Source organism: Dama dama, chromosome 7 (assembly GCF_033118175.1).
Source record: "Dama dama isolate Ldn47 chromosome 7, ASM3311817v1, whole genome shotgun sequence".
Taxonomy (NCBI): domain Eukaryota; kingdom Metazoa; phylum Chordata; class Mammalia; order Artiodactyla; family Cervidae; genus Dama; species Dama dama.
The window spans coordinates 2,331,395-2,357,052 of NC_083687.1; the positions used below are offsets into that span (position 1 = coordinate 2,331,395).

Sequence of the window (25,658 nt, forward strand, 5' to 3'; positions counted from 1 at the left end):
AAATCAGTGCAGATGGTGATTGCAGCCATGAAATTAAAAGACCCTTACTCCTTGGAAAGAAAGTTATGATCAACCTAGATAGCATATTAAAAAGCAGAGACATTACTTTGCCAACAAAGGTCTGTCTGGTCAAGGCTATGGTTTTTCCAGTGGTCATGTAGGGATGTGAGTGTTGGACTGTGAAGAAAGCTGAGTGCCGAAGAATTGATGCTTTTGAACTGTGGTTTGGAGAAGACTCTTGCGAGTCCCTTGGACTGCAAGGAGATCCAACCAGTCCATCCTAAAGGAGATCAGTCCTGGGTGTTCATTGGAAGGACTGATGCTGAAGCTGAAACTCCAATACTTTGGCCACCTCATGCGAAGAGTTGACTCATTGGAAAAGACCCTGATGCTGGGAGGGATTGGGGGCAGGAGGAGAAGGGGATGACAGAGGATGAGATGGCTGGATGGCATCACCGACTCGATGGGCATGAGTTTGAGTAAATTCCGGGAGTTGGTGATGGACAGGGAGGTCTGGTATGCTGCAATTCATGGGGTCACAAAGAGTCGGACATGACTGAGTTACTGAACTGACTGACTGACTGACTTATAATATTCTTGGCAGACTATTTAAAAAAATATACTGACAGTCTTTAAAAATAATTTAAGTATTAATAAAACATGAACATTCATAGAATAGAATAAAGTTTATAAAAGCATTAAAGTGTATCTGTATATATTCAAACATTGGATAAAGATGGTAAAGAGTGGCAAGAAATATTCTTAAATATTAACCTTCATTCTTGGTTGCAGGAATTGTGTGTTTTTCATTTTATGTCATTTTTACATTTTCTGTTTTTCTTTCCAAATACGATACAATGTATTCCAGCCATCATCACATGACATGCATGCATGCTCAGTCGTGTTTGTGTTCAACTCTTTGTGACCCAATGAACTGCAGCCTTCCAGGATCCTCTGTCCATGGGATTTTCTAGGCAAGAATATTAGAGTCAATTGCCCACTCCAGGGGATCTTCCTGACCCCGGGATTGAACCAGTGTCTCCTGCATTGGCAGATGGATTTTTTACCACTGAGCCACCTGGGAAGCCTATCATTTTTTTTAAACTACTATTAATTCCTTCAAAGCAGTCATTGTCTCTTGAATCTATGAGATGAAATATCTATATTTTCTTCAAGTGATGGAGCTGGAATGATAAACTAGTTGAATCACTGACTGCCCACCAACTGTGCATGACCCTAACATCTACTACAGACCAACTTGTAGGGTCTTCTATTGAATGAAAGCCCAGTGCTGTATCATGCAAATGCATCAGTAAGCCTTAGGTGTCCCAGCACACTCACCCACACAGTGTGTGTGTGTTAGCTTCTACTAGGTTATTTTGCGGATGTAAACAACAGCCAAGTTTCAATGAGTAACAACTAGGGTTTGTTTCTTGATCTGGCCCTAGGCCATCTGGCTTTCTTTCCTTTGTGCTCCAGGCATTCATTCAAGCAGCGCCAAGGCTAATACACAGCCCTACCCCCTGCCTCACTGCAGAGAGAAAACAGCATTTGGCAGAATCTTGCTATGGTGTTGGCAGCTTCTACTCAGATGTGGCACAGGCTCCTTCTGCTCATGTGCCAGTGGCCAAAATGAGTTATTTGGCCAAGAGCAAGGGATTTACCCCCTCCCCGGGAGGTCACTGCAGCTTGCACAACAGGCCCCAGACATGAATGTTTGAATGGAAGGGGTGGGGGCAGGAATAACTGGAATCTTCAGAAATTGTCTTGGTCAACAGGGAAGGGGGTCATAAAAAAAAAACTTCCATTCATGGAAAAGCAACAGTGAGATGACTGCTTGATTTTTTTGATGCCATGCTCAAGAAAAAGAAATGCAAAAAGGCAAAATGGTTGTCATACAAGGCCTTACAAAGGAAGAGAAAAGAGAAGCTAAAAGCAAAGGAGAAAAGGAAAGATATACCCATCTGAATGCAGAGTTCCAAAGAATAGCACGGAGAGATAAGAAAGCCTTCCTCTGCAATTAATGCAAAGATATAGAGGAAAACAATAGAATGGGAGAGACTAGAGATCTCTTCAAGAAAATTAGAGATACCAAGGGAATATTTCATGCAAAGATGAGCACAATAATGGACAGAAATGGTATGGGTCTAACAGAAGCAGAAGATATTAAGAGGTGGCAAGAATACACAGAAGAACTGCACAAAAAAGATCTTCATGACCCAGATAACCATGATGGTGTGATCACTCACCTAGAGCCAGACATCCTGAAATGTGAAGTCAAGTGGGCCTTAGGAAGTACCACTATGAACAAAGCTTGTGGAGGTGATGGAATCCCAGTAGAGCTATTTCAAATCCTGAAAAATGATGCTGTGAAAGTGCTGCACTCAATATGCCAGCAAATTTGGAAAATTTAGCAGTGGCCATAGGACTGGGAAAGGTCAGTTTTCATTCCAATCCCAAAGAAAGGCAATGCCAAAGAATGCTCAAACTACCGCACAATTGCACTCATCTCACATGCCAGCAAACAGATCGCCAGCCCAGGTTGGATGCATGAGACAAGTGCTCAGAGCTGGTAAACTAGGAAGACCCAGAGAGATGGGATGGGGAGGGAGGTGGGAGGGGGGATCGGGATGGGGAACACATGTAAATCCATGGCTGATTCATGTCAATGTATGGCAAAAACCACTATGATATTGTAAAGTAATTAGCCTCCAACTGATTAAAAAAGAAGGAAAAAAAATTAATGCTCAAAATTATCCAAGCCAGGCTTCAACAGTACCTGAACTGTGAACTTCCAGATGTTCAAGCTGAATTTAGAAAAGGCAGAGGAACCAGAGCTCAGATTGCCAACATCTGCTGGATCACTGAAAAAGCAAGAGAGTTCCAGAAAAACATCTACTTTTGCTTTGTTGATTACACCAAAGCCTTTGACTGTGTGAATCACAATTGTGGAAAATTCTTAAAGAGATGGGAATACTGGACCACCTGATCTGCCTCCTGAGAAGCCTGTATGCAGGTCAGGAAGTAACAGTTAGAACTGGACATGGAACAGCTGACTGGTTCCAAATCAGGAAAGGAGTATGTCAAGGCTGTATATTGTCACCCTGCTTATTTAACATATATGCAGAGTACATCATGCAAAATGTGAGGCTGGATGAAGCACAAGCTGAAATCAATATTGCTGGGAGAAATATCAATAGCCTAAGATATGCAGATGACACCACCCTTATGGCAGAAAGTAAAGAAAAACTAAAGAGCCTCTTGATGAAAGTGAAAGAGAGAGTGGAAAACTTGGCTTAAAACTCAAGATTCAGAAAACTAAGATCATGGCATCCAGTCCCATCACTTCATGGCTAATAGATGGGGAAACAATGGAAACAGTGAGAGACTTTATTTTTTTGGGCTCCCAAATCACTGCAGATGATGATTGCAGCCATGAAATTAAAAGATGTTTTCTCCTTGGAAGAAAAGCTATGACAAACCTAGACAGCATATTAAAAAGCAGAGACATTACTTTACCAACAAAGGTCCTTCTAGTCAAAGCTATGATTTTTCCCGCAGTCATGTATGGATGTGAGAGTTGGACTATAAAGAAAGCTGGGAGCTGAAGAATTGATGCTTTTGAACTGTGGTGTTGGAGAAGACTCTTGAGAGTCCCTTGGACTGCGAGGAGATCCAACCACTCAATCCTAAAGGAAATCAGTCCTGAATATTCATTGGAAAGACTGATGCTGAAGTTGAAACTCCAACACTTTGACTACCTGAAGCAAAGAACTGACTCATTTGAAAAGACCCTGATGCTGGGAAAGGTTGAAGGCAGGAGGTGAAGGGGAAGACAGGATGAGATGGTTGGATGGCCTTACCAGTGGGATAGACATGAGTTTGAGTAGGCTCCAGGAGTTGGTGATGGACAGGAGAGCCTGGCGTGCTGTAGTCCACGGGGTCGCAGAGTGGGACACGGCTGAGGGACTGATCTGACTGACTGACAGAGCATACTAGTAAGCTTGAATGACTCCAATCTGTACATCTTCTGGTATGTACCCATATATTTAACTAACAAATTTTACGAACGTTAAAGGCACAGACTCTTCACAGCTCTGTAAATTTAGAAGTTAATCTTACAAATTAGAAGTTATGCTAGAGAATAGTGGGGATTTTAGTCTATCCCCCAAAATAAGTGCATATTTCTCATAGAAAGTTAACCAGTCCTATCTAATTCATATTACATTGTGGTATTTACAACCCATTGACCATGTAAATCCATGTCCTTCAAATGCTCTTCAAACCAGCTTTTTTTTTTTTTTTCCCTGCTGCATCTCTCATTAACGACTTGGACTCAAGATTCACTTGGGGTGTCCCTCATAGCTCAGTTGATAAGAATCTGCCTGCAATGCAGGAGACCTGGATTCAGTTCCTGGGTGGGTAAGATCTCCTGGAGAAGGAAATGACAACCACTCCATTATTCTTGCCTGGAGAATCCCATGGACAGAGGAGCCTGGCAGGCTACAGTCCATGGGGTCGCAACAGTTGGACACAACTTAGGAACTTAACTACCATCACCGAGATCTACTGAGGGCTTCCCCTGTGGCTCAGCAATAGTCTGCTGGGAATGTAGGCGCTTCGGTGACACAGGTTTGATCCCTGGGTCAGGAAGATCACCTAGAGGAAGTAATGGCAATCCACTCCAATATCCACTCCAATGTAATCCACTCCAAACTACTGTTTCCTGGAGAAGGAAATGGCAACTCACTCCAGTATCTTTGCTGGAGAATCCCAAGCCCAGAGGAATTGGTGGGCTATAGTTCGTAGGGTCACAAGGAGTCGGGCATGACTTGGCACACATATAAGATTCACTTGAGCAGGAAATGTTTCCAGGATGACCCAGAAGGTCAAAGATCCTGCTGTGAAGCAGCTGAAATTTTGTTTTTCTCATACTGTTAAATATTAGTTATAATGCATCGCAAAACGTTTTCACTTTCAGGAAGGGGATAGCTTTAAAGTCACTAGTTAAGACCACCATGTGCAGACAGTAAAAATGCTACACTCTTGCTTTTTGTTTCTTATTGGTGAAGTCAGAAACATTTTCAAATATTCAACACTTGTTGATGAAAATTCATGAGAAAAGTTGAAAACTAGAATATGGAGGATTCAAGTTAGACACTTAAAACATATATTATGAAACTGAACCTGAAATAAAGTTTTGAAAGAAGTTCTGTAGTCTTAGAGCTAAAGAGGATGAACCAGAAAAAAAAAAAAAATAAATCTCTACATGTTCTTTGCAGCCCTATCACTTGGAGTTTCTCTTAATTGTTATATCGTATACCTGTCAGTATAATAACTATATTCACTTAAAATCTGTCATTAAAACCTAGTTTGATTTTGTGAAATATTTCCTTTCTCTCTCTCACCCAACCACCTTTTCCTTCCCTCTCTCTCTGTCTCTCTCTCTTTCTCTATCTAGCACGGGGGTCCCCAACCTCTGGGATCTAATACTTGATGATCTGAGGTGGAGTTGATGTAATAACAGTAGAAATAAGGTGCACAATAAAGGTAATACACTTGAATCATCTTGAAACCATCCTCCCCACCATGTCTGTGGAAAAACTGTCTTCCACAAAATCAGTCCCTGGTGCCAAAAAAAGGCTGGGACTGCTGATCTAGCATACTGAGGTACTTCACAGGAGAATTTGCAGAAAGCACTCCAGAATATCTTGAATTTGTAGTAGATGTCATCCGTCTATGTGATACAAGACTGCTCTTAGTAAAAATTAGCCATTCTAATTTAAAAACAAAATGAATGCATTTATATTCATTGTCTCCTCTCCATTATAAATCTCATCCTTTGTTTTTCTTCAGTGTGATTTCAAGTTGGCCCACTTCTGATGAAAGGACAGTCTGTTTTCCAGGCAACATGATTTGCCAAAGGATGGATGGAGACCAGAAAATAGATTTTGGACTTTTGATTTGTGCAACTATAAATATGATGCTAATTCTACCACACCCTTCCAATCCCTCTAAAGGCCTCAATCTTGGGGGTGATGCCATGGTTGTAGTGCTAGTGTTGAAATATTGATAACTAATGGTTGTTGTGTTATTACTAATTGACACTATGGTGCCAAGGGTTTAGATATGATATATCCCTGCATTCTCACCATAACACTTATTAGTGTCATTTTAAAGATGAAGACTCTGAGGCTTCATGAGAACAAGTGGGCTGCTTATCAAAGGCAGATCTGGAAACATGCATGGGAGAGGAGTCCTCTCACACCCCACCTCATAAATCAAATAATTTATTCTAATAACAGAGGATAATGACCACAGCACTACACACAACTTGGCAAAGGGTAGACTTGTGTCTTTTCTTATAAAGGGTGAATGCAGACATTCATTTTTTCCTTTTCCTTTATTGCTCCCACTTTTTCTCTGTTTCTATGACTCACTTCCTTAGCCCTGCCCCAGGAACACACATGCACCAGAATCTACACTTCTGGTACATTTTTCTAGCTCTTCCGAACTATCATGAGATAACTATTAGGAAAAATTATCTCCAATCTGGAAATACAATACAAGATGCCTTTTCAATATCATTTAATGAAATTTAAGTTTCAATTTGGTACACATTTGAGTACTTGATACAACATTTAGAGTGAAAAAATTTTGCATCTATTTCAACTGCATTAAAGATTCCCCTTCAAATGCTGCTAAAGCAAGAAGCAAGCATCACGAGAAGTTTACCTTCAGTTTGCTTCTGAAAAATGGCACATTACACTGTAAAACCTTTAACATTGCTGCAATAAAATATTTATGTGCTGCGTCAGTGACAGCTTACAAAAAATTCAATACCTGACACATACCTGTGTGTTGGGGGAAGGGCAGTGTGTACCCACATGAACGACACTAAAAAACGATCTCTTTTAGTTCATATTACATGTAAATTATGCGTGCACGCTAAGTTGCTTCAGTCATGTCTGACTCTTTGCAACCCTATGGACTGAAGCCTGCCAGCCTTCTGTGTTCGTAGGATTTTCCAGGCAAGAATACTGGAGTGGATTGTCATTTCCTCCACCAGGGGATCTTCCTGACCCAGGAATTGAACCCACGTCACCTGTGGCTCCTGCATTGCAGGCAGACAGTTTACCGCTGAGCCAAGATTTAAGCAATTGACTGAATCTGAATTGACGCTGTCAACTCAGTTCATTTGCATGCTGATCATCATATATATATATTTTAATTTATAAAAAGAAAGGAAAATTTAGTCTTTATTCCTAGCTTTTCAGTCCCAAACTGATAACCACAGATCAGACAAGGCAGGCCTTCCACATTAAGCCTTCAAGGAATGACATGCCATGAGTCCACCTAGGTTTAAATTTTATCAGTTTTAAATGTAAAGCAGTCCCCAAAGTTCAAAAATAACACGACTCAGAAGTGAGTCTAGAAATAAATAGGTTCTTCTCAGAAAACTATAGAACATTCACCCACTTAGAAGCAGCTTCACCAAAAACAAGTAGGAACAAAGGAAGCGAAGGCTCAGACATAAGAAAGGAAAGTAACTTATAATATTTCGAAAATCAATGTGTATATAGGTTTAAAAAACAGTTCAAAGAAATCTATTTTCTTAAGACTCCTTAGAATAGTCTAATGCCTTCTAGTAACTAAGTGTACTTCTAGGTTCTAACTCAAAGTTAAATATTTTTTTTCTTTTATTAATTTTTTATTAAAGTATAGTTGGTTTACAATGTGTTAGCTTCAAGCATGCAGCAAAGTGATTCATATACACACACGTGTCTATATCTATATATGTATAAATATACATATTCATTTTCATATTCTTTTCCCTTATAGGTTATTACAAAATGCTGAGTAAACTTCCCTGTACTGTAAGAGTAGCTCCTTGATGGTCATCCATTTTTATTAATAGTAGTGAATATCTGTTAATCCCAAACTCCTAATGTATCCCTCTCCCTCTTTCCCCTTTGGTAACCACAAGTTTATGATCATTTATTTTTAAACTTTTTAATAATTATGCTATGTCACATTGACTGACACACCAACAGCCTGGAGTTACCTATTTCAAAAGAAAAACCAATCTAGTTCTCTCTAGTAGGATTACGAATATCTTATGTACCCAGCTATTCATTTATTTTAAAGATTACCCATCTTAGGTTTACATGCAAGAAGATACAGTCACAACAAAGACCTATGCTTTATCTCAGGGGGGACGTTTGTTACCTGCTGTGATGTCCCTGGCTGGATGTCCCGGCTGGGAGAGACTCAGCTTGAGTTTTCCATCACTAAGAACAAGGATGAGAGCTCCTGACCTATGCTGAAGCTGACTGGCCAGCAGCAGTCCTGCTCTGTTCCATGTTCGAAATTGGAAGATCACAGACACTTTGTCCTCTCCGGAAGTGCCCGGCAGCACCAAGTGACTCTTGGAGCTCAGAAAAGTCACGGGGACAGTCTGCGTGTGTGAGCAGGAGAAGGACACGTTTCCCTGTGAACACAGTGAAACAGGCTTTAGGAAAGCACAGTTGGAATGCTTCCATTTCACAGACAACAGATTTTCCAAGACTTACTGAATCTCTTATCAACAATTCAGCAATCTAGGATTTTTAAAATGAGGCTTCCCCATCAAACTTAAATCCAGATTTACGTTGTAGGTCCTTTGAAGCACTGTTGAAGGACTTCCCTGGTAGCCCAGTAGTTAAGAGTCTGCCTGTCAATGCAGGGAACGTGGGTTCGACTCTTGGTCCAGGAACTAAGATCCCACATCCCGTGGGGCAACTAAGCCAACTGCAATCTGTGGGGCCTAGGGCCCACGCTCTGCAACAAGAGACACCACCAAAATGAGAAGCCCATGCAATGCAATTAGAGAGTTGCCCCTACTCACCGCAACTAGAGAAAGCCCGTGCATGCACAGCAATGAAAGGGCAATGAAGACCCGGTGAAGCCAAAAATAGCTAAATATAAAAATGAAAAGAAAAAGTGCTGTTCAGTTGGGCAAACCTATTTCTGAGTCTCTGAGGAACTGTCCATCTCCATTACCAAGCATTTGCAAAGGAATCCTGAGCCACAACTTTCTCAGACTTAATGCTGGGTGTGAAGGTTACGGTCTTTCCAGTAGTCACGTACCAATGTGAGAGCTGGACCGTAAAGAAGGCTGAGCACCAAAGAATTGATGCTTTTGAATAGGGCTTGAGAAGACTAAAAAGTCCCTTGGACAGCAAGGAGAGCAAACCAGTCAATCCTAAAGGAAATCAACCCTGAATATTCATTGGAAGGACTGATGATGAAACAACTATACTTTGGCCCCCTGATATGAAGAGTCGATTCACTGGAAAAGACCCTGATGCTGAGGGCAGGAGGAGAAGTGGGCGACAGAGGGTGGGAGATGGCTGGATGGCACTGTAGACTCAATGGACATGAATCTGAGCAGACTGTGGGAGACAGTGAAGGACAGGGAGGCCTGGCGTGCTGCAGTCCGCGGGGTCGTGAAGAGACTCCTGAGTGACTGAACAGTGGCGGCATGCCAGGCGTGGGACACAGCATAGAGGGACAGGTGCCTCTCCTGAGGCACTGGATGCTTCTCCCATCGTGAAGGCTAGCACCAAGGGTCACTGACTCCAGGAGCTTTCCTGTGCTTGTCTTGACTATGTAAACGTGATTGGAAGTGTGTCCCTCAGGCGACAGCTACATCTGACTATAGGCAGGGCATGTGCTCTGCATGTCTGAAGATAAGAGTGTGGCCAGGTTGGTCCTGCCACAGGTAGGCTGGTCTCTTCTCTGAACTTCTTACAAACCAAATCACCCGAGGCTATCACCCAGCCTAAGATCTGATCTGTCTAGCAGGCTGTTTTTATTTGTATATAATTCTGTTTTTAAAGATATTTTTAATCCTTACAATATGTCTACTGCTCCAGGAACAGACTATTTTTAATCATAGTGCTTGGACAGGACGGGCTCAATATAATTCCAATTAAACCCTCTACAAGAATTTTGTCTGAAGATAAAAACTTTTCTGTAGATTTCAGATAGCAGAATACATACTCAAACATTACTCTTCCTCTCCAAAAGATAATAATGCAAATAAAAAACCAGTGAGACAGAACTGACCAGATAGCAAAGCATACTGTGAAGTTACTGTAAGCAAATCAGTGTGTTAGTGGTGTGGGGATAGACATAGCAACGGAACGGAACAAGGGACTCACAAAAAGATCTGAGAGTATATGTTATATGTGAATATATAATATTAACATAATACACATAATATATACAAAATATATATTATAATATATAATATAAATAATATAATATTAATAACAAAGGGTTATCTATCAAATATAAAACTGTCTTGTAAATTGACCAAAAATTAAAGAAATAAAATAGAAATTAGGCAAAAGAATAAGAGTGAACAATGATCAGAAAAACAAGTCCAAATGGACAAAAAAAAAGGTGAGAAGATTATTTAATTCACCAGTAGTCCCATAAACACAAAGTAACAAAGAGATATTAGTTCATGTTCCTTGAGCTGGCAGGGGTATATGAGGGCTGGCTGAGATATGATGGAAGGTTCTAACATACATTGCTGGTGGAAAATGTCATGCTATAGCTTTTTGGAAAGCAATCCAACAACGTTTACTAAAATGTAAAACTATATAAAACTTGTGACCAAGAAATTCTACTTCTGGAATTTTATCTCATGAAAAGGGAAGGCCCTGTACTGAGCACACATGTGCAAGTGTCAGCTTATAGTGGTAAAAAAAATCTAGATAAAGCAAATGCCCTGAGTAGGAAATGACTAGATAAATAATGGTACGTTTTCCTAATGGATAGTGATGTAGACATTCTAATGTAGAACTATTACTGATAATGGAAAAGAATTCCTACAAGGTATTGTTGAAGCAAAAAATCTAGATGGAGAAAAACTTTTATAAAATGATTTTTTTGTAAACAATGTCAAATGTGGAAGCATACAGATTCATAAATACATGTGTGAGTATGAATCTATCTATCTATAGAGGATTCCATTACTATGGACCAAACAAGGAAGGACAAATGTTAGCTTAGTAACTTCCCAGTTTGACAGAGGGACTGTAGCCATGTGGAGAATATGGAGAAAGAAGGAAGAAACCTACTGAAAAGAAAAACACTGCATTAAAATGCCTTAATATGATTGTACTTTAACATTTTTGTGAAACTATTCATCTATTTCCACAAACACAGAAAAATGAAACCACACATAAACTAAAAAAGTACAGTAGGCTTTCTGTATGCCCAGGTTCTGCATCCTCATATACAACAAACCAACCAGGAAAATATTTAGAAAGAAAAATTTCAGAAAGTTCCAAAAAGCAAAACTTGAACTTGACCGGCACCAGCAACTACTCACATAACAATTGCATTGTATTTACAACTATTTACATATCATTTACATCGTGTTAGGTACTATATATAATCTAGAGTTGATTTAAAGTATATGGGAGGATACGACTAGGTTATATGCAAATACTGTGCCATTTTATACAAGGGACTTGAACATCCTTGGGTTGCTCCAACTCAGGGGTCCTGGAACCAATTCCCCAAGGATATCTAGGGATAACTATACACATGATTTTCCTTCCCTGCTTTCAGAAGAGGTATATTTTAAAGCTGAATCAATCAAACTGAAGTTTCCTTTTCTCTTGAACTTCCGTATAGACTTTCTTACCATGATGAGGACCTGTGGCTTGTGTTTCTTGGACAAATCAATGATATCCACTCCATTATAATAGAGATTTTCAAAGCAGCCATGAAAGTTTTTATGTGGGAATGCCACTGATTTTCCATGTCCAGGAATCCCTCCGAAGCTGATCTTAGAAAGAAAAAAATGACATAAATAACATTGTTTAATGATTTTTTTATTATCTGCCTAAACATGTATGATTAGCAGATATAGTGGTAATTGTCTCAAATCTGCTTGGCATTATTTTATATTATCATGCTAATTTCAAAGGAGGTTTTATATGTATTTACCAATGCTTTATTTATTACACTGAGATAAATATATTAAATGTCCTTCCTATAATTTGCTGCATTCATATAGTTCTGTCATTTTTGTTGATGGGGAATATCGATCTTTATGCCCACAGTAAATCTCGATTTGTGTGACAAGGCAGTCTACTGTGAGGATATTCTACTTTATAAACTAGACTATGGGATCCTGCTCTTTGCCACGACTCTGATAGATTAGAATTACAAAACCACTAATAATATCATTTAAGACCAGAATCGCCAGCTGGCCCCTGCTGCTGAGGCCACTCATAACAAGTGAATGCTGAAACCTGGTTTGCTGACAGATGTGCTCAGCAGAACTGGCAGAACAAACAATGCATTTCAGTGTATGTTAGACACACATGGGCAACATGCTGCAAATCCTGTCAGGTGTTTAAAAACCCCAAGAAACAGTATTCTGAGATGTGTACACCTGGCCTTCTTGTTACTTAAAAAATTCAGATTGGAATATATGTGGATTACTTCTCTAAATTATCCTAGATAGCTAATTCTGTTTAGGATTGCCCTAAAACAAAGAAATCTCAAAGGTAATATTCGCAGCCAAACACCAGATGAAATACAGAGGAACTGTGTGAACAAATGCATTTAAAAATATTCTTTGTTGAACTGGTAGCTCTTCATGTATGGATTTCCTAAATTTAACAACTATTTACTCTCATGTGAAGACTAACATCTGTAAGGAATAAAATGTCTCAATAGCTTGAGCATGTATCTTCCAGTGTGAAGTTACCACACATAAGAAATATTTAAGTAATTAGCCTCCAACTAATAAAAAAAAAAAAAAGAAATATTTTATCAGAATTCTGAATTAGTAGGAAAGGGAATTTTTCAATGTAGTAGTATTTTCTATAGCAGATTATGCTGCAATCAAATGATAAAATCTGTAATACTTAAAAAGTCATTTCACACCTTATAATCGAGATCCACATAGCTGGACTCTCCTTTCGCCCGAAAACGATGAGTGTGCGTGTCCACAGTGAAGTTGACATCTGTATTGAGGAGCTCAATGAGAACAGAATGCCAGTGCTCATCATCCAGCAAACTGCCCAGCATGAGGGCATCCGGTGAGGGCGAGCTAGCACGACCTGAAAAGGAAGACGTGTAAATGCATCGTTCCATCTAGCTCAACACCGTGATCAATGCTTTCAGGTTTAGCATTTCTCATATCAGTTACACTTTCCTTACATTCTTTTATCCCAAGAACTGGCGAGCTGCTTTTATCTTAATCTTAAATACAATCTTCTTTGATATTGAGTAACATCTTCTATCTAACTTGTTTTATTATTATTATGTACTGAATTTTCATTTTTCTTGAAAATATTTTCTTCCTAGGTCTTCATTCATAGGACTACTTCAAAAGTTTATGACAAGCCACTCTTGTCATCATGATATTATCAGGTTATTTACTGAGCGTCTGCTACTGATCTTACATGATTATCAAGAAATAAAACTTTTTACATAAAAGCACACTGAGGATCACACATGTCATTCTTAGTAGAGCTCGACTGTAGGCAACCATGTGTCCATTTGCCTGGGCAGCTCTGGTCTTCAGAATAATCATTTATAGGGTCTGCTTTCTTTCACAAAAGTGTTCTTTTTTATTGTATGCTTGTTTTGTTTTTTAAAGAAAGGCAGACTGCCACATGGAATGCCTCATCTAGATGTGTCTGGAGTCTTGGAAGCTTGATGACCCTATGTTCTCCTGCAAATGGACCTTGAGAGCTTGTTTTGAGGTTCTAGCAAAGAAGCAAAGCTATGCATATACCCTTGACCAACGAACGGCCCTCGTCTAGAGGAGAAGGTGGTCCTCCTCAACCAAGAGCACAGCTTTGGGAGGAACGCACGTGGAGCTGTGAGGGAGGAAGGGAACACCTTTCTAGCCAAGCCAGATCACCCTCACATCCAAAAGTACTCTGGTTTTAAATTAACTACTTAACTGTGAAGAAAAATTCATCATAAAAGATACTTTCATCTAAATAGTATTTCCCGAAACACTTTTTTTTTTACCTGAATTAAGGAATAAGATGAGTTTTCCTTTAACTAACTCCAGGGTGATGTGTTTGTCATCTGGTCCTTCTCTGTGGAGTAGAATCCCATTGTTCTCTCTGGTTTTAAATTTCAGAGAAATAACTTCTTTGATTGGATTTATGGATTTATGATTAAATGTGTACAGCAAAGAATTCTTCCCATCAAAATGAACCATCTCAGATCCTACAATGGAAGACATTAAAATGTGGTCTAATTATAATATAGTCTTATCAGTGCATTGAAATGTGTAAGTCAACACACACATATACATACATAGCATATCTCTGGCTTGTTTAACGTATCTAACGTATTTGGCATATCTCAACTCCACTGTTTGCCTTTTCTCACATCTTCCCCAAAATGTATCATCTAGAAATGTTGATTAATTTCAATTTCTCCTATCTTTTACTGGCCTATTTCCACCCTGTAAATAACAAAGATTAGGAAAAAAGTTAAAGTCAATTTCCCCTGAATAAAATCTCCCTGTACATTTAATAATCATTCAACATTTCTGCTTTTCTGAAAAGCTATACTAGTTCTCACAGACTGGTAAGAAATTAAATATCAGTGTCACTCAATGTAAATGGCTTAATTATTTCTGAACCAGGAACTCTGACTTTTAACAATTCTCACATAAGCAGTCACTTTAATATATTTTTGTCTGGCCATAAAAGACACACATAAAGACATCAGATATACTAAATACTACTGCAGACCATATTAAAGGGTTCTCAGTAAACAGGCATATATATATATATATATATATATATATATATATATATTTTTTTTTAGGCATATATTTTTATGACAACATTTTGGTCCAGGGACAGCACAAAAGGGCACACCTATTTTGTGTTGTATCTTAAGCTCACTAAGAAGATTGTTCTGCTACAGCCAGTCATTGCTACACTGTTGCCATGTACTCTGTGTCCAACCTGTACATGGACCTGCATTTCATTCAGGTTAACTATTTCCAGCGCTTCCCTTGTGGCTCAGCTGGAAAAGAATCTGCCTTCACTGCAGGAAACCTGGGTTCGCTCCCTGGATTGGGAAGATACCCTGGAGAAGGGAGAGGCTACCCACTCCAGTATTCTGGCCTGGAGAACTCCTGGACTGTAAAGCACATGTGGTTGCAAAGAATCCAACATGAATGAGCAACTTTCATTTCTCTCAATCTTTGGGCTTTCCTGGTGGCTCAGACAGTAAAGCGTTTGCCTGCAATGCGGGAGACCTGGGTTCGATCCCTGGGTCAGGAAGATCCCCTGGAGAAGGAAATGGAAACCCACTCTAGTACTCTTGCCTGAAAAATTCCATGGATGGAGGGGAGGACCCTGGTTGGCTACAGTCCATGGGGTCACAAAGAGTCAGACATGACTGAGCGACTTCACTTAACTTTAACTATTTCCAGAAAACCCTTGATATTCACAACTTAAAAAGAATCATCCATTTTAAGCAGGTACCTTTTGAAAATGTGGAAGTTTGATTCACATCAGTCAGTTCAGTTCAGTCGCTCAGTGGACGGAACTGAACCAACTTATTGCAACCCCATGGACTGCAGCACGCCAGGCTTCCTTGTCCATCACCACCACCCAGAGCTTATTCAAAACTCATGTCCATCAAGTCGGGGATGCCATCCAACTATCTCATCCTCTGTCATCCCCTTCTCCTCCCACCTTCAACCTTTCCCAGCATCAGGATCTTTTCAGATGAGTCAGTTCTTCCTATCAGGTGGCCAAAGTATTGGAGCTTCAGCTTCAGCATCAGTCCTTCCAAAGAATATTCAGGACTGATTTCATTTAGGATGGACTGGTTGGATCTCCTTGTAGTCCAAGACACTCTCAAGAGTCTTCTCCAACACCACAGTTCAAAAGCATCAATTCTTCAGTGCTCAGCTTTCTTTATACTCCAACTCTCACATCCATACATGACTACTGGACAAAACAAAGCCTTGACTAGACAGACCTTTGTTGGCCAAGTAACGTCTCTGTTATTTAATAGGATACATAGGCTGGTCAGAGCTTTTCTTCCAAGGAGCAGGTGTCTTTTAATTTCATGGCTGCAGCCACCATCTGCAGTGATTTTGGAGCCCAAAATAATAAAGTCTCTCACCATTTCCATTGTTTCCCCAACTATTTGCCATGAAGTGATGGGACAAGATGCCGTGACCTTAGTTTTCTGAATGTTGAGTTTTAAGCCAACTTTTTCACTCTCCTCTTGCACTTTCATTAAGAGGCTCTTTAGTTCTTCCTCACTTTCTGCCATAAGGGTGTTGTCATCTGCATATCTGAGGTTATTGATATTTCTCCCAGCAATCTTGGTTCCAGCTTATGCTTCTTCCAGCCCAGCATTTCTCATGATGTACTCTGAATATAAGTTAAATAAGCAGGGTGACAATATACAACCTTGATGTTCTCCTGTCTCAATTTGGAACCAGACTGTTGTTCCATGTCCAGTTCTAATTCTTGCTTTCTGACCTGCATGCAAATTTCTCAGGAGGCAGGCCAGGTGGTCTGGTATTCCCATCTCTTTAAGAATTTTCCAGTTTGTTGTGATCCACGCAGTCAAAGGCTTTGGCGTAGTAAATAAAGCAGAAGTAGCTGTTTTTCTGGAACTCTCTTGCTTGTTCAATGATCCAATGGATGTGGCAATTTGACCTCTGGTTCCTCTGCCTTTTCTAAATCCAGCTTGAACATCTGGAAGTTCACGGTTCACGTACTGTTGAAGCCTGGCTTGGAGAATTTTGAGCATTATTTTGCTAGCGCATGAGATGAGTGCAATTGTGAGGTAGTTTGAACATTCTTTGGGATTGCCTTTCTTTGGGATTGGAATGAAAACTGAGCTTTCCCAGTCCTGTGGCCACTGCTGAGTTTTCCAAATTTGCTGGCCTATTGAGTACAGCACTTTCACAGCATCATCTTTTATGATTTGAAATAGCTCAACTGGAATTCCATCACATCCACTAGCTTTGTTCATAGAGATGCTTCCTAAGACCCACTTGACTTCATATCCTAGGATGTCTGGCTATAGGTGAGTGATCACACCATTGTGGTTATCTGGGTCACGAAGATCTTTTTTGTATAGTTCTTCTGTGTATTCTTGCCACCTCTTTTCTTTGATTCACATACAAAATGTAAAATACATAAACACTGAACTCTGTCTCTAAGCCATATAATCAAACAATTATTCTTTGTTGCATAATTAAATAAACATGATTAATGAAAATATAATTATGTTAAATTCAAATGTGTCTCTTAGAGTATTAGATAATAATAAACTAATGAAAACTTGTTAGCAGAGAATTTAAATGCTTTCACATTTTTGCAGTATGGTTTATGTGTCACTGAAAGGCAATGCTAATAATTAAGGCTTATTTTTGCAGTCAGCTAATAAATTTTTTTCTGTAAGTGATTTTCCCAGGATTATTTTGATTGAATTATTTTTTTCCTCATCTTCACTCTTGCTGTATTGCTTTGTAATAGTAATACTCATCTTCTAGGGCTCAGAATCTCTTGGAGGGTTTATTAAATACAGACTGATAGGTTCCATTTCAGGGTTTCTGACTGACCAGGTGTGTGGGGGGGGCGGGGGGGGGGGAGCGGCCCTGAGTATCTGGGTTTCTAAAAAGTCCCCTGTGATGTTGACGTGGCTGATCTGTGCCTATATTTTGAGAATCACTGCTCTAAAGCACCTAAATTATATTTCCCGGAATATTCTCCTCAGGCAAAATGGAGTCATGAAAAATGTATTATGTAATAGAAACACAAAAACATGGCTTTAAAAAATTTCTTTTTTCTTAATGTTTTGACTCTATTTCTAATGTGATCACTAATACTAGTTTCTAGAACAACCATATGTGAGTCATCAAATTATATTTTATGAGGCATATTTAACATGTATTTTGACAGATATTTTTTAAGCCTAAAGTGACTAAATTATAATACAGATATGTAACCACTTAAAAATCATGTATCTTGTAACAGTTTAACTAAAATTTTAAATGATAATAACTTGAGCTCAATGGAAGAGGTTACCAAAGAGATAAAATTCAAAATTTGCTTTTAGAAATCCAGACTTTTAAGCTTCCCTTCATCTGAAACCATCCACATCATGCTTTAGCCTATTATTGTACAATCCCATGAACTGTTTCAAGATTTGTTTAAAAAGAATCAAGCTTGAAAACAAAGAAGAGGTGGCAGAGAGTACAAGGACCTGCAAAGCCAGAAACATTTGCTGGCTGATCCTTTACAGAAGTTTGCCATGCCCCACTCAGCAGAACCACATAGCGATTATTCCTGGACCTGGCTCCTGATGGTTAAGCAGTAAGAATGAACTCACAACCAGACTTTTTTTTTTTAATATAATATAATATAAATAATTATAGAAATTATTTTTCTATAATTGAAAAATCAAAAATCCTATTTTATATAGGAAATCACAAATGTCATTATTTTTGTCGACTTTCCTATTACATAATTCAATATACTCTGATTATTCTTGAATATATATTTTATGAGGTAAAGAATAGGTCAATATTTCTGCTCCTAGCTATATATTCCTGTGTATAATATAAAAGACTGGTTTCTATACACAGTCTTCCACAGCTTCAAATTCTACTTTGGCAAGGATTTTGCTTTGGCATAATGAAATTTTCTTATTAAAAGACCACTTCTTTCCATCTTCCCTATCGCCCGACCCCAAACTAATTTCCGTCCATTCCACAAGCACAGCTTTATTTTCAGTTGATGCTGCTGCAAATATCACAAACTCTGCTGGATGCTGGGACAAAACAGGAGAGGACAGACATGGCCCAGTTCTCCTGGAACTGACAGTTCTTCCCTCACTTTCTCATTTCTACTACCATGAAAAAACAGAATGCACCTGTAATACCGAATGTCTTACTGTGGGTTGCTAGGAAACTACAGTGACAAGGAAATGTCTTAGAGCTCAGGATGGAGATAGGAGAAACATAGACTCTTCTCTGGAGAAAGGGTTTGGAAAGAAAGAATGCAAAGAATCAAGGTCATCTAGGTATCAAACTATCACAGAATAAATACTCTTTATACAAAATTTACACATAGGCATTGGAAAGTCGCCAACCATGGTTCAAAAACTGGGCTGCAGTGTTAACCAAGAAGCCCTCCAGGTAAGCCCACGCAACAAATAAGAATACACATGATCACACAGAATATTCAGATTGGAAACTCAGTTATAATAAGCCTCATCAAACAGAATTTATTTTATAAAATATCATTCACTACCAAGTATTCATAAACTAATCGGAATATTTGAAAACAAATTGGCAAGTCAATATATATGTATATTTTAAAATTTAGCACTAAATACTAAAACATGATTTGTAAAAGCTGTAGATTTAAAAATGCAAAAATTTTAAAGATAGTCATATTTTGGGATAGAGAGTATTTTGTTCAGTAAGTCAGCAGTAATGAGCTCTCCAAGTATGAATGGGGGAGAACCGTAGGTGGTCCTCCTTGAGTTTAATCTCCGCTAAGTAGAGGCTCCCTTGAGCTTCAAATCACCAATCATGCCATGACCTGCAGAAGCCAGCTTTCATGTCTCAGGGCTTACTGATGATGAATGCTAAGACGAACTCGTTTCCACCAGCCCACTAAGCATAAAATTGTTGTTATTGTACTCCTATAAGAACAAATCAAATGCTATATGCCCACAACTAATACAAATAATCCACTAAATTTATTTGAATGAAAACACCAAAATAATGCATTAAATTACCACTTAGCATCATACTTAACTTTTACAAGAAATCCTCATATTTATAAAATGCTTTTGTATATAATTCAATTATTTAAACAATGCGGGTACTTGACACAGAAGTCACTTATTATGTGTTGAAACAGAAAGCAATAGTTCCCTCTATGTAAGAGTACAGAACATACATTCCAAAAGGAGTAGGGGAAATGTGATATTTAGCTGAAAAATAGGAAGTGTTTTTCCAATGTCACATGTTATAAACATTTGCTTTATTAACTGAGGCTATATTTTGATAAATGCATCAGTAACAATATTATTAAAGAAAACCCCACATATGCTTGCCATTTTATCAGTAGGGAGAATAAGTTAGTGCTGACATGTTTAGAGCCTCTGGATCTGGTCCCACAAACAGCCCTTCATTACACAGAACAGTTGCTCAGAGACATTAAGATCAGGTTTATAAACACTGACACATGGTGCAGTTGTTACATAGAACATTTTTCACTGCAACAATCATCGTATTTTTTTTAAGTAAAATAAACACAAGGTTTTAAAACAGGCAAGTACATGTTCTATTCCCTTCTTCTCTTCCCTCTTAACTCATTTGATTTTCAGTGAACGATTTGACACAGGAGAGAAGTGCCACATGGATGACTGTACCCCAAAGGGGGTCCCCATTCTGTGCCTATCTAGGCTACGTTTCTGAATTCATGAACTATGCCCCTCATTTCTTCTCCCCTCCTTTCCTCTCTGCCTTTCTTCCCTCTCTCACTCCAGCAATAAACACAGTGATGAACATAAAGTTGCACTACAATTGTGGGGCTGATATGACGCAGTACGACAAGGGAAGACTTGAGAACAACACTGAATGTGAATGTGTGGAGTCAGAGCCAACGGCAGGAGAGACTCCAAAGACGACCAGCAGCTTCACTAAAGAAATGATGGCGAAACGTGGAGAATTATCCAGACTCCAGTACTCTTGCCTGGAGAATCCCAGGGATGGGGGAGCCTGGGAGGCTGCAGTCCATGGGGTCGCTAGGAGTCAGACACAACCGAGCGACTTCACTTTCACTTTTCACTTTCATGCATTGGAGAAGGAATTGGCAACCCACTCCAGCGTTCTTGCCTGGAGAATCCCATGGAGGGAGGAGCCTGGTGGGCTGCCGTCTATGGGGTTGCACAGAGTCGGACACGACTGAAGTGACTTAGCAGTAGCAGCAGCAGCCAGATGTGTGGGGCTTCAGAGACCTGTATCAAGGATGTCAACTTGGAATTGGTCAGACTGTATGTAAATGTTGAAAACATGAAATGGGATGAAAGCTCAGAGACCAATTTTGGGTAGAATATAGAGCCTAGAACAAGTACATAGGAAATGTTAACATTGAATGGATGGGAATGCTAGAGAGGGGAGGGGCAGGGGAAAGTGAAGAATCCCATGCCAGACCCTGGCCTTGGTGGGTAGGTCAGTAGGGACTCTAAGAAGACCTGACACTTTCCACTTTTACTCTAGAAATGGGGGAAGGGCTTTTCAGTTAGTGAAAATATATATATGCCAAGCCAAGAAGCCATGAAAATATGCAGTGTTAATAGGAATAGTAAATATCACTGTAAATGGAATGTAAAAAGATGAAACTGAAAAGAGATAAGCAATCTGGACATTCTCTCACTAACAACAGGGCAGAGGAAGCACACATGAAAAAAGATAATAATTATCACTTTGAGCTATAAACCAAATCACATTAAATTACTGCCAAAAATAAAAATGCAAAGTGCTACACTTGAATCATTATTAATAATAAGAATGAAGACAAAGCAGAGCCATTAGTATTGAGAAATATATTTTGTGTTGTTTTACAAGTGATGATTATTTCCTGTTTGCATTTTTATGCTAGGAGTCCCTGGTGCCCAGCAGTTTGTGTTTGCTGAATTTAGGATGCACATGGTTCCATAGTCAACTGGCCCTTCCAGGCACCAGACACGCAGCTTTGATCTTCCTGGTACTGACCTCCAACCCAAGAAATTGGAGTAGCAGCTCCTCACCAAGAACATCAAGCTAATGGCAAATCTCCATCAAAGAACATGTTCTGCTTTGAAGTCAGTAAACCTGAAGTTGCTTCCAGAGTAAATGGGAGAAGGAGACGTTAATTTCATGGGATCAAAGAGAAACTCTAAATATCAGGCATCATGGCCATCACAGCAGTGAGCACTCTGACAGACCCCAGAACCAAAAGGATGGAAGGAAATGATCAGCAGAAAGAGGGAGGCAACCCAGCACCATCTATGCTGAATGGTCCATGGACTCATAAACACTAGAGAGTGAGGTGGGGTTAGAAAGCAGAGCCAAATAGAACATGCCATTAGGAAGGGGTATGGAACAGAAGCTAAAGGTGACCCTTGAGTGTGGGATGGGTGGCATGGGTGAGCCTCAGCTCCAGAACCACCCATTGTCTGTGGGGGGTTATCAAAGTGGAACTGATATCTCCACTGTCCCACAACTCATGCCCACATCCATCCCTGCACCACAAGAACACTAAATTTCTACTCCCCCAGTTTATATATGTCGTTTCATCTTATAAGCACCATCCCTACCCCCATCTCACTGCCCACGACCTTTACTTTGAAAACTGAATGTCAAAAAGTTTCCTTTTCCAACCCAACCACTCTATTCCCCATGCCCCATGATCATGTTACAATATGTTATATTTGCTTTGTATAATTTTATGACTTCTCATAAACTCCTGACAAAGAAATAAATAATCTCAGAAGCATCCTCCACATACAATCCAGTTCTCTGCAGATAAATAAATTCATATATGACAGGTGAGGGAATAAAGAAATCAATGTCTGAATAGTATGGTAGTCGTGAATACAAAATGAGGAAAAAAGACAGTTTTAAATCTTAGATCCAATATGTAATAGCTCTCGCAAACATCTACTTTCTCAAAGGTTTGGTTTCTTTCTTTTCTGAAACAGTGAGGTTACTAGTATAGTGAATTCATTTGGTTAGAGTGGGAGTTGAATGAGAAAATGTTGCAGGAGGTCGGATCTGACATATTAAATATTCTGTGTGTGGTATATCTTATGGTCACACTTCTCTACAAAGGTAATCCTTTGATCAGGGACAGAATGAAGTATGACAAAAACCCCAAGATGTTCCCAGCCAACTGATTCTTCAGGTCACTCTTCCAGTTTTCTAGAAGATTATATTTTAAATTAATTTCTTTTCATTTTTGTGTTCACTTAAAAAATACCAGCATATTCTAGACCTTCAAAATGGCAGCTGTAGATTTGATCCCCCATGTATTTCATGGAATGCTTTTATGCTTGTTTTTATGCTCAGATTGACTGCCAGCATCTTTTCTTTCATTGTCAGTGGGGAAAAGCCAGAAGACATAAAACATAAATGATGTTCAAAAGAAGTTTCCACAGGGACGCAAGTAGAGAGAAAAGTGAGTCCCCATGGGGACCAGGGAACACGGGGACAGCTGTTCTCACCTGTGTTCCCACAGGAGGATCGTTCCAGCAGCAGAAGACAGAGCCATCAATCACAATAAATATAACTGCTCTTGATTTAAGCTTTGTTCATTTTATGAAGTGCCCACTATATAACAGGTACTCAGCTAACCTCTGAGAATCTAAGATTTAAAGGCTCATTTCCGGTCCTCCTCTGCAGTCGACCTTAAAATAACTGTAGTATTATCAAGACTTTCCATAAAACCAGTGCTGCCTGCACAGATATTTAAAAAGCTGAAAAAGTCAAGTTCCATTTTCAATTTGGTGTTTAGAACACAACACTCCATCAAAAACTTCATTTGAGGAATAAGCACCACTTACTGTAGGCACATCCATACACTTCAATCCGCATCCCAATCCTGCCTTTGGGGTTCCAGGTTAAGGGGAGGAAGCGCAGGAATCTGGCTTCGAAGGTCGGCTGGAGTCTATAGTGTACCACGCTGTCTGCATTTGTGTTTCCTGGAAAACCCTGAGAGAAAACGGAGAAAGGAATCAATGTGTCTGCATAATACCATCTTCCTGCTCTCACCTCACAGACTAATAATGAGCAAACGATCCTTCACTTTGTTAGTATGCAAATTCATGGCTACTTTAGAGCAACTCTGCTAACATTTGAGGCATGTGACAATCTCTCTTCAATGCCTGGATTAGTCATCATCATCTAAACTTCCCTTATTTGTAGGGTAGTTTAAGCTTCAATGGCACCATTAAACTGGCTATAAACCTGCTGCTTTCAAAGACTTGCTTTTAGAAAGTTGCTCAGCCCCCACCTAAATCATTTCCTAATCTCCAAGTAGTCAAGACACACAGCCTCACTTCCAGGACAAACAAGCACAATGCCAGCTTGAAGGATGTACAAAAGGAATCCTAGACCCTAAAATTTGAGAGGTCGGGGGGGGATCTGACCAGTGTTCTAGTTCAAAATCCTTAACTTATAAATGCAAAAATGTTAATTACTTAGACATGTCCGACTCTTTGCAACCCCAGGAACTGTAGCCTGCCAGGGGATTTCCCAGGCAAGAATACTGGAGTGGGTTGCCATGTCCTCCTCCAGGGGATCTTCCCGACCAAGGGATTGAACCTGCGTCTCCTGCATTGCAGGCCGATTCTTCACTGCTGAGCCACCAATGCAAAACTCAAGCCTAAGAAAATGAAGAGTCTGTGCCGGCAGGATAGCTATTCTCCACTGTGACCAGGATGAGATCGTGGGGATTCAAATTTTGATCTGTGTTCACTGTGCTTTGTCAGGCTGCCCCAAGTTATCTGCATTTAGGAGGTGCTTGGGGAAACACAGCAACGCCACCTGCCACAGATAAGAAGTGTGATTTCTCACCGCGGGCATCTGGCTTCACGCTAGAAGGGGTCAGCATGAGGGCAAAGAAACTTGTTATAAGGAGTATGGTGTTCCTTTTAATGTAAATATCAGAAGGTAGGGAAACCAAAAAGTGGATGATGTTGCTGTATACACATACATCGATTATAGATATGTTACTAATGATACTAATGACTTATTCATTTTAAAAAGACTTACATGTAGGCGATAAAGCTTGCATAAACACAGTACAATCTCCAACACACAGGAAGTGCATTCCAATGCAACTTCTCCAGTCATCCTGGCAAACCTCTCTTTAATACTCTTTACTGTTCTGCTGTTCAGTCACTTAGTTGTACCTGGCTCTTTGCGACCCCATGGACTGTAGCCTGCCAGGCTCCTCTGTCCATGGGATTTCCCAGGCAAGAATACTGAAGTGGGTTGCTTGCTTCAGGTGATCTTCCTGACCCAGGGATTAAATCCACTTCTCCTGCTTGGCAGGTGAACTCTTTACCACTTCCCAAGCTTCCCACCTGGGAAGCCCAGAGTTTACCGTGCGTGAGCTAAAGCTAAGTCGCTTCAGTCATGTCTGACTCTTTGCGACCCCATGGACTGTAGCCTGCCAGGCTTCTCTGTCCATGGGACGCTACAGACAAGAATACTGGAGTGGGTTGCCATTTCCTTCTCCAAAGGCTCTTCCTAACCCAGAGATCAAACCTGCGTTTCCTGTGGCTCCTGGATTGCAAGTGTATTCTTTACCACTAAGCCCCTGGGGAAGCCCCAGAGTTTACTGTACTTTAAAAAATGATGGGTGGGTTTCAGATGAAATCAATCTAGCTGCCTCCTATTATAGAATTTACTTCCCTCTCACCTCTGCCATCTTGCCAATCTTGGTACATTAACAACTGTACGTCAATCTCTGTCCTGAAGTTTCATGACAATTTGAAAGACCATCACAAGTCATCTGGAAAGAATTCCTTTTGTCTCTGCCTTCAAAGAGAAACCATGTGAAACCAAGCAGGATCAC

At 39.8% G+C, this 25,658-nt stretch overlaps 1 protein-coding gene across 1 annotated transcript in view; it reads right to left on the reverse strand.

Annotated features, from left to right (window-relative positions):
- Positions 1-25,658, reverse strand: part of LOC133058998 (contactin-associated protein-like 3) — a 191,032-nt gene that overhangs the window by 93,512 nt on the left and 71,862 nt on the right. Inside the window, exons 4-7 of the mRNA XM_061146042.1 lie at positions 23,641-23,788; positions 14,056-14,259; positions 12,958-13,133; positions 8,230-8,491 (exon numbers count right to left, since the gene is read on the reverse strand). Of these exons, the coding sequence (XP_061002025.1) occupies positions 8,230-8,491; positions 12,958-13,133; positions 14,056-14,259; positions 23,641-23,788 (790 nt within the window). The remainder of the gene's footprint in view (positions 1-8,229; positions 8,492-12,957; positions 13,134-14,055; positions 14,260-23,640; positions 23,789-25,658) is intronic.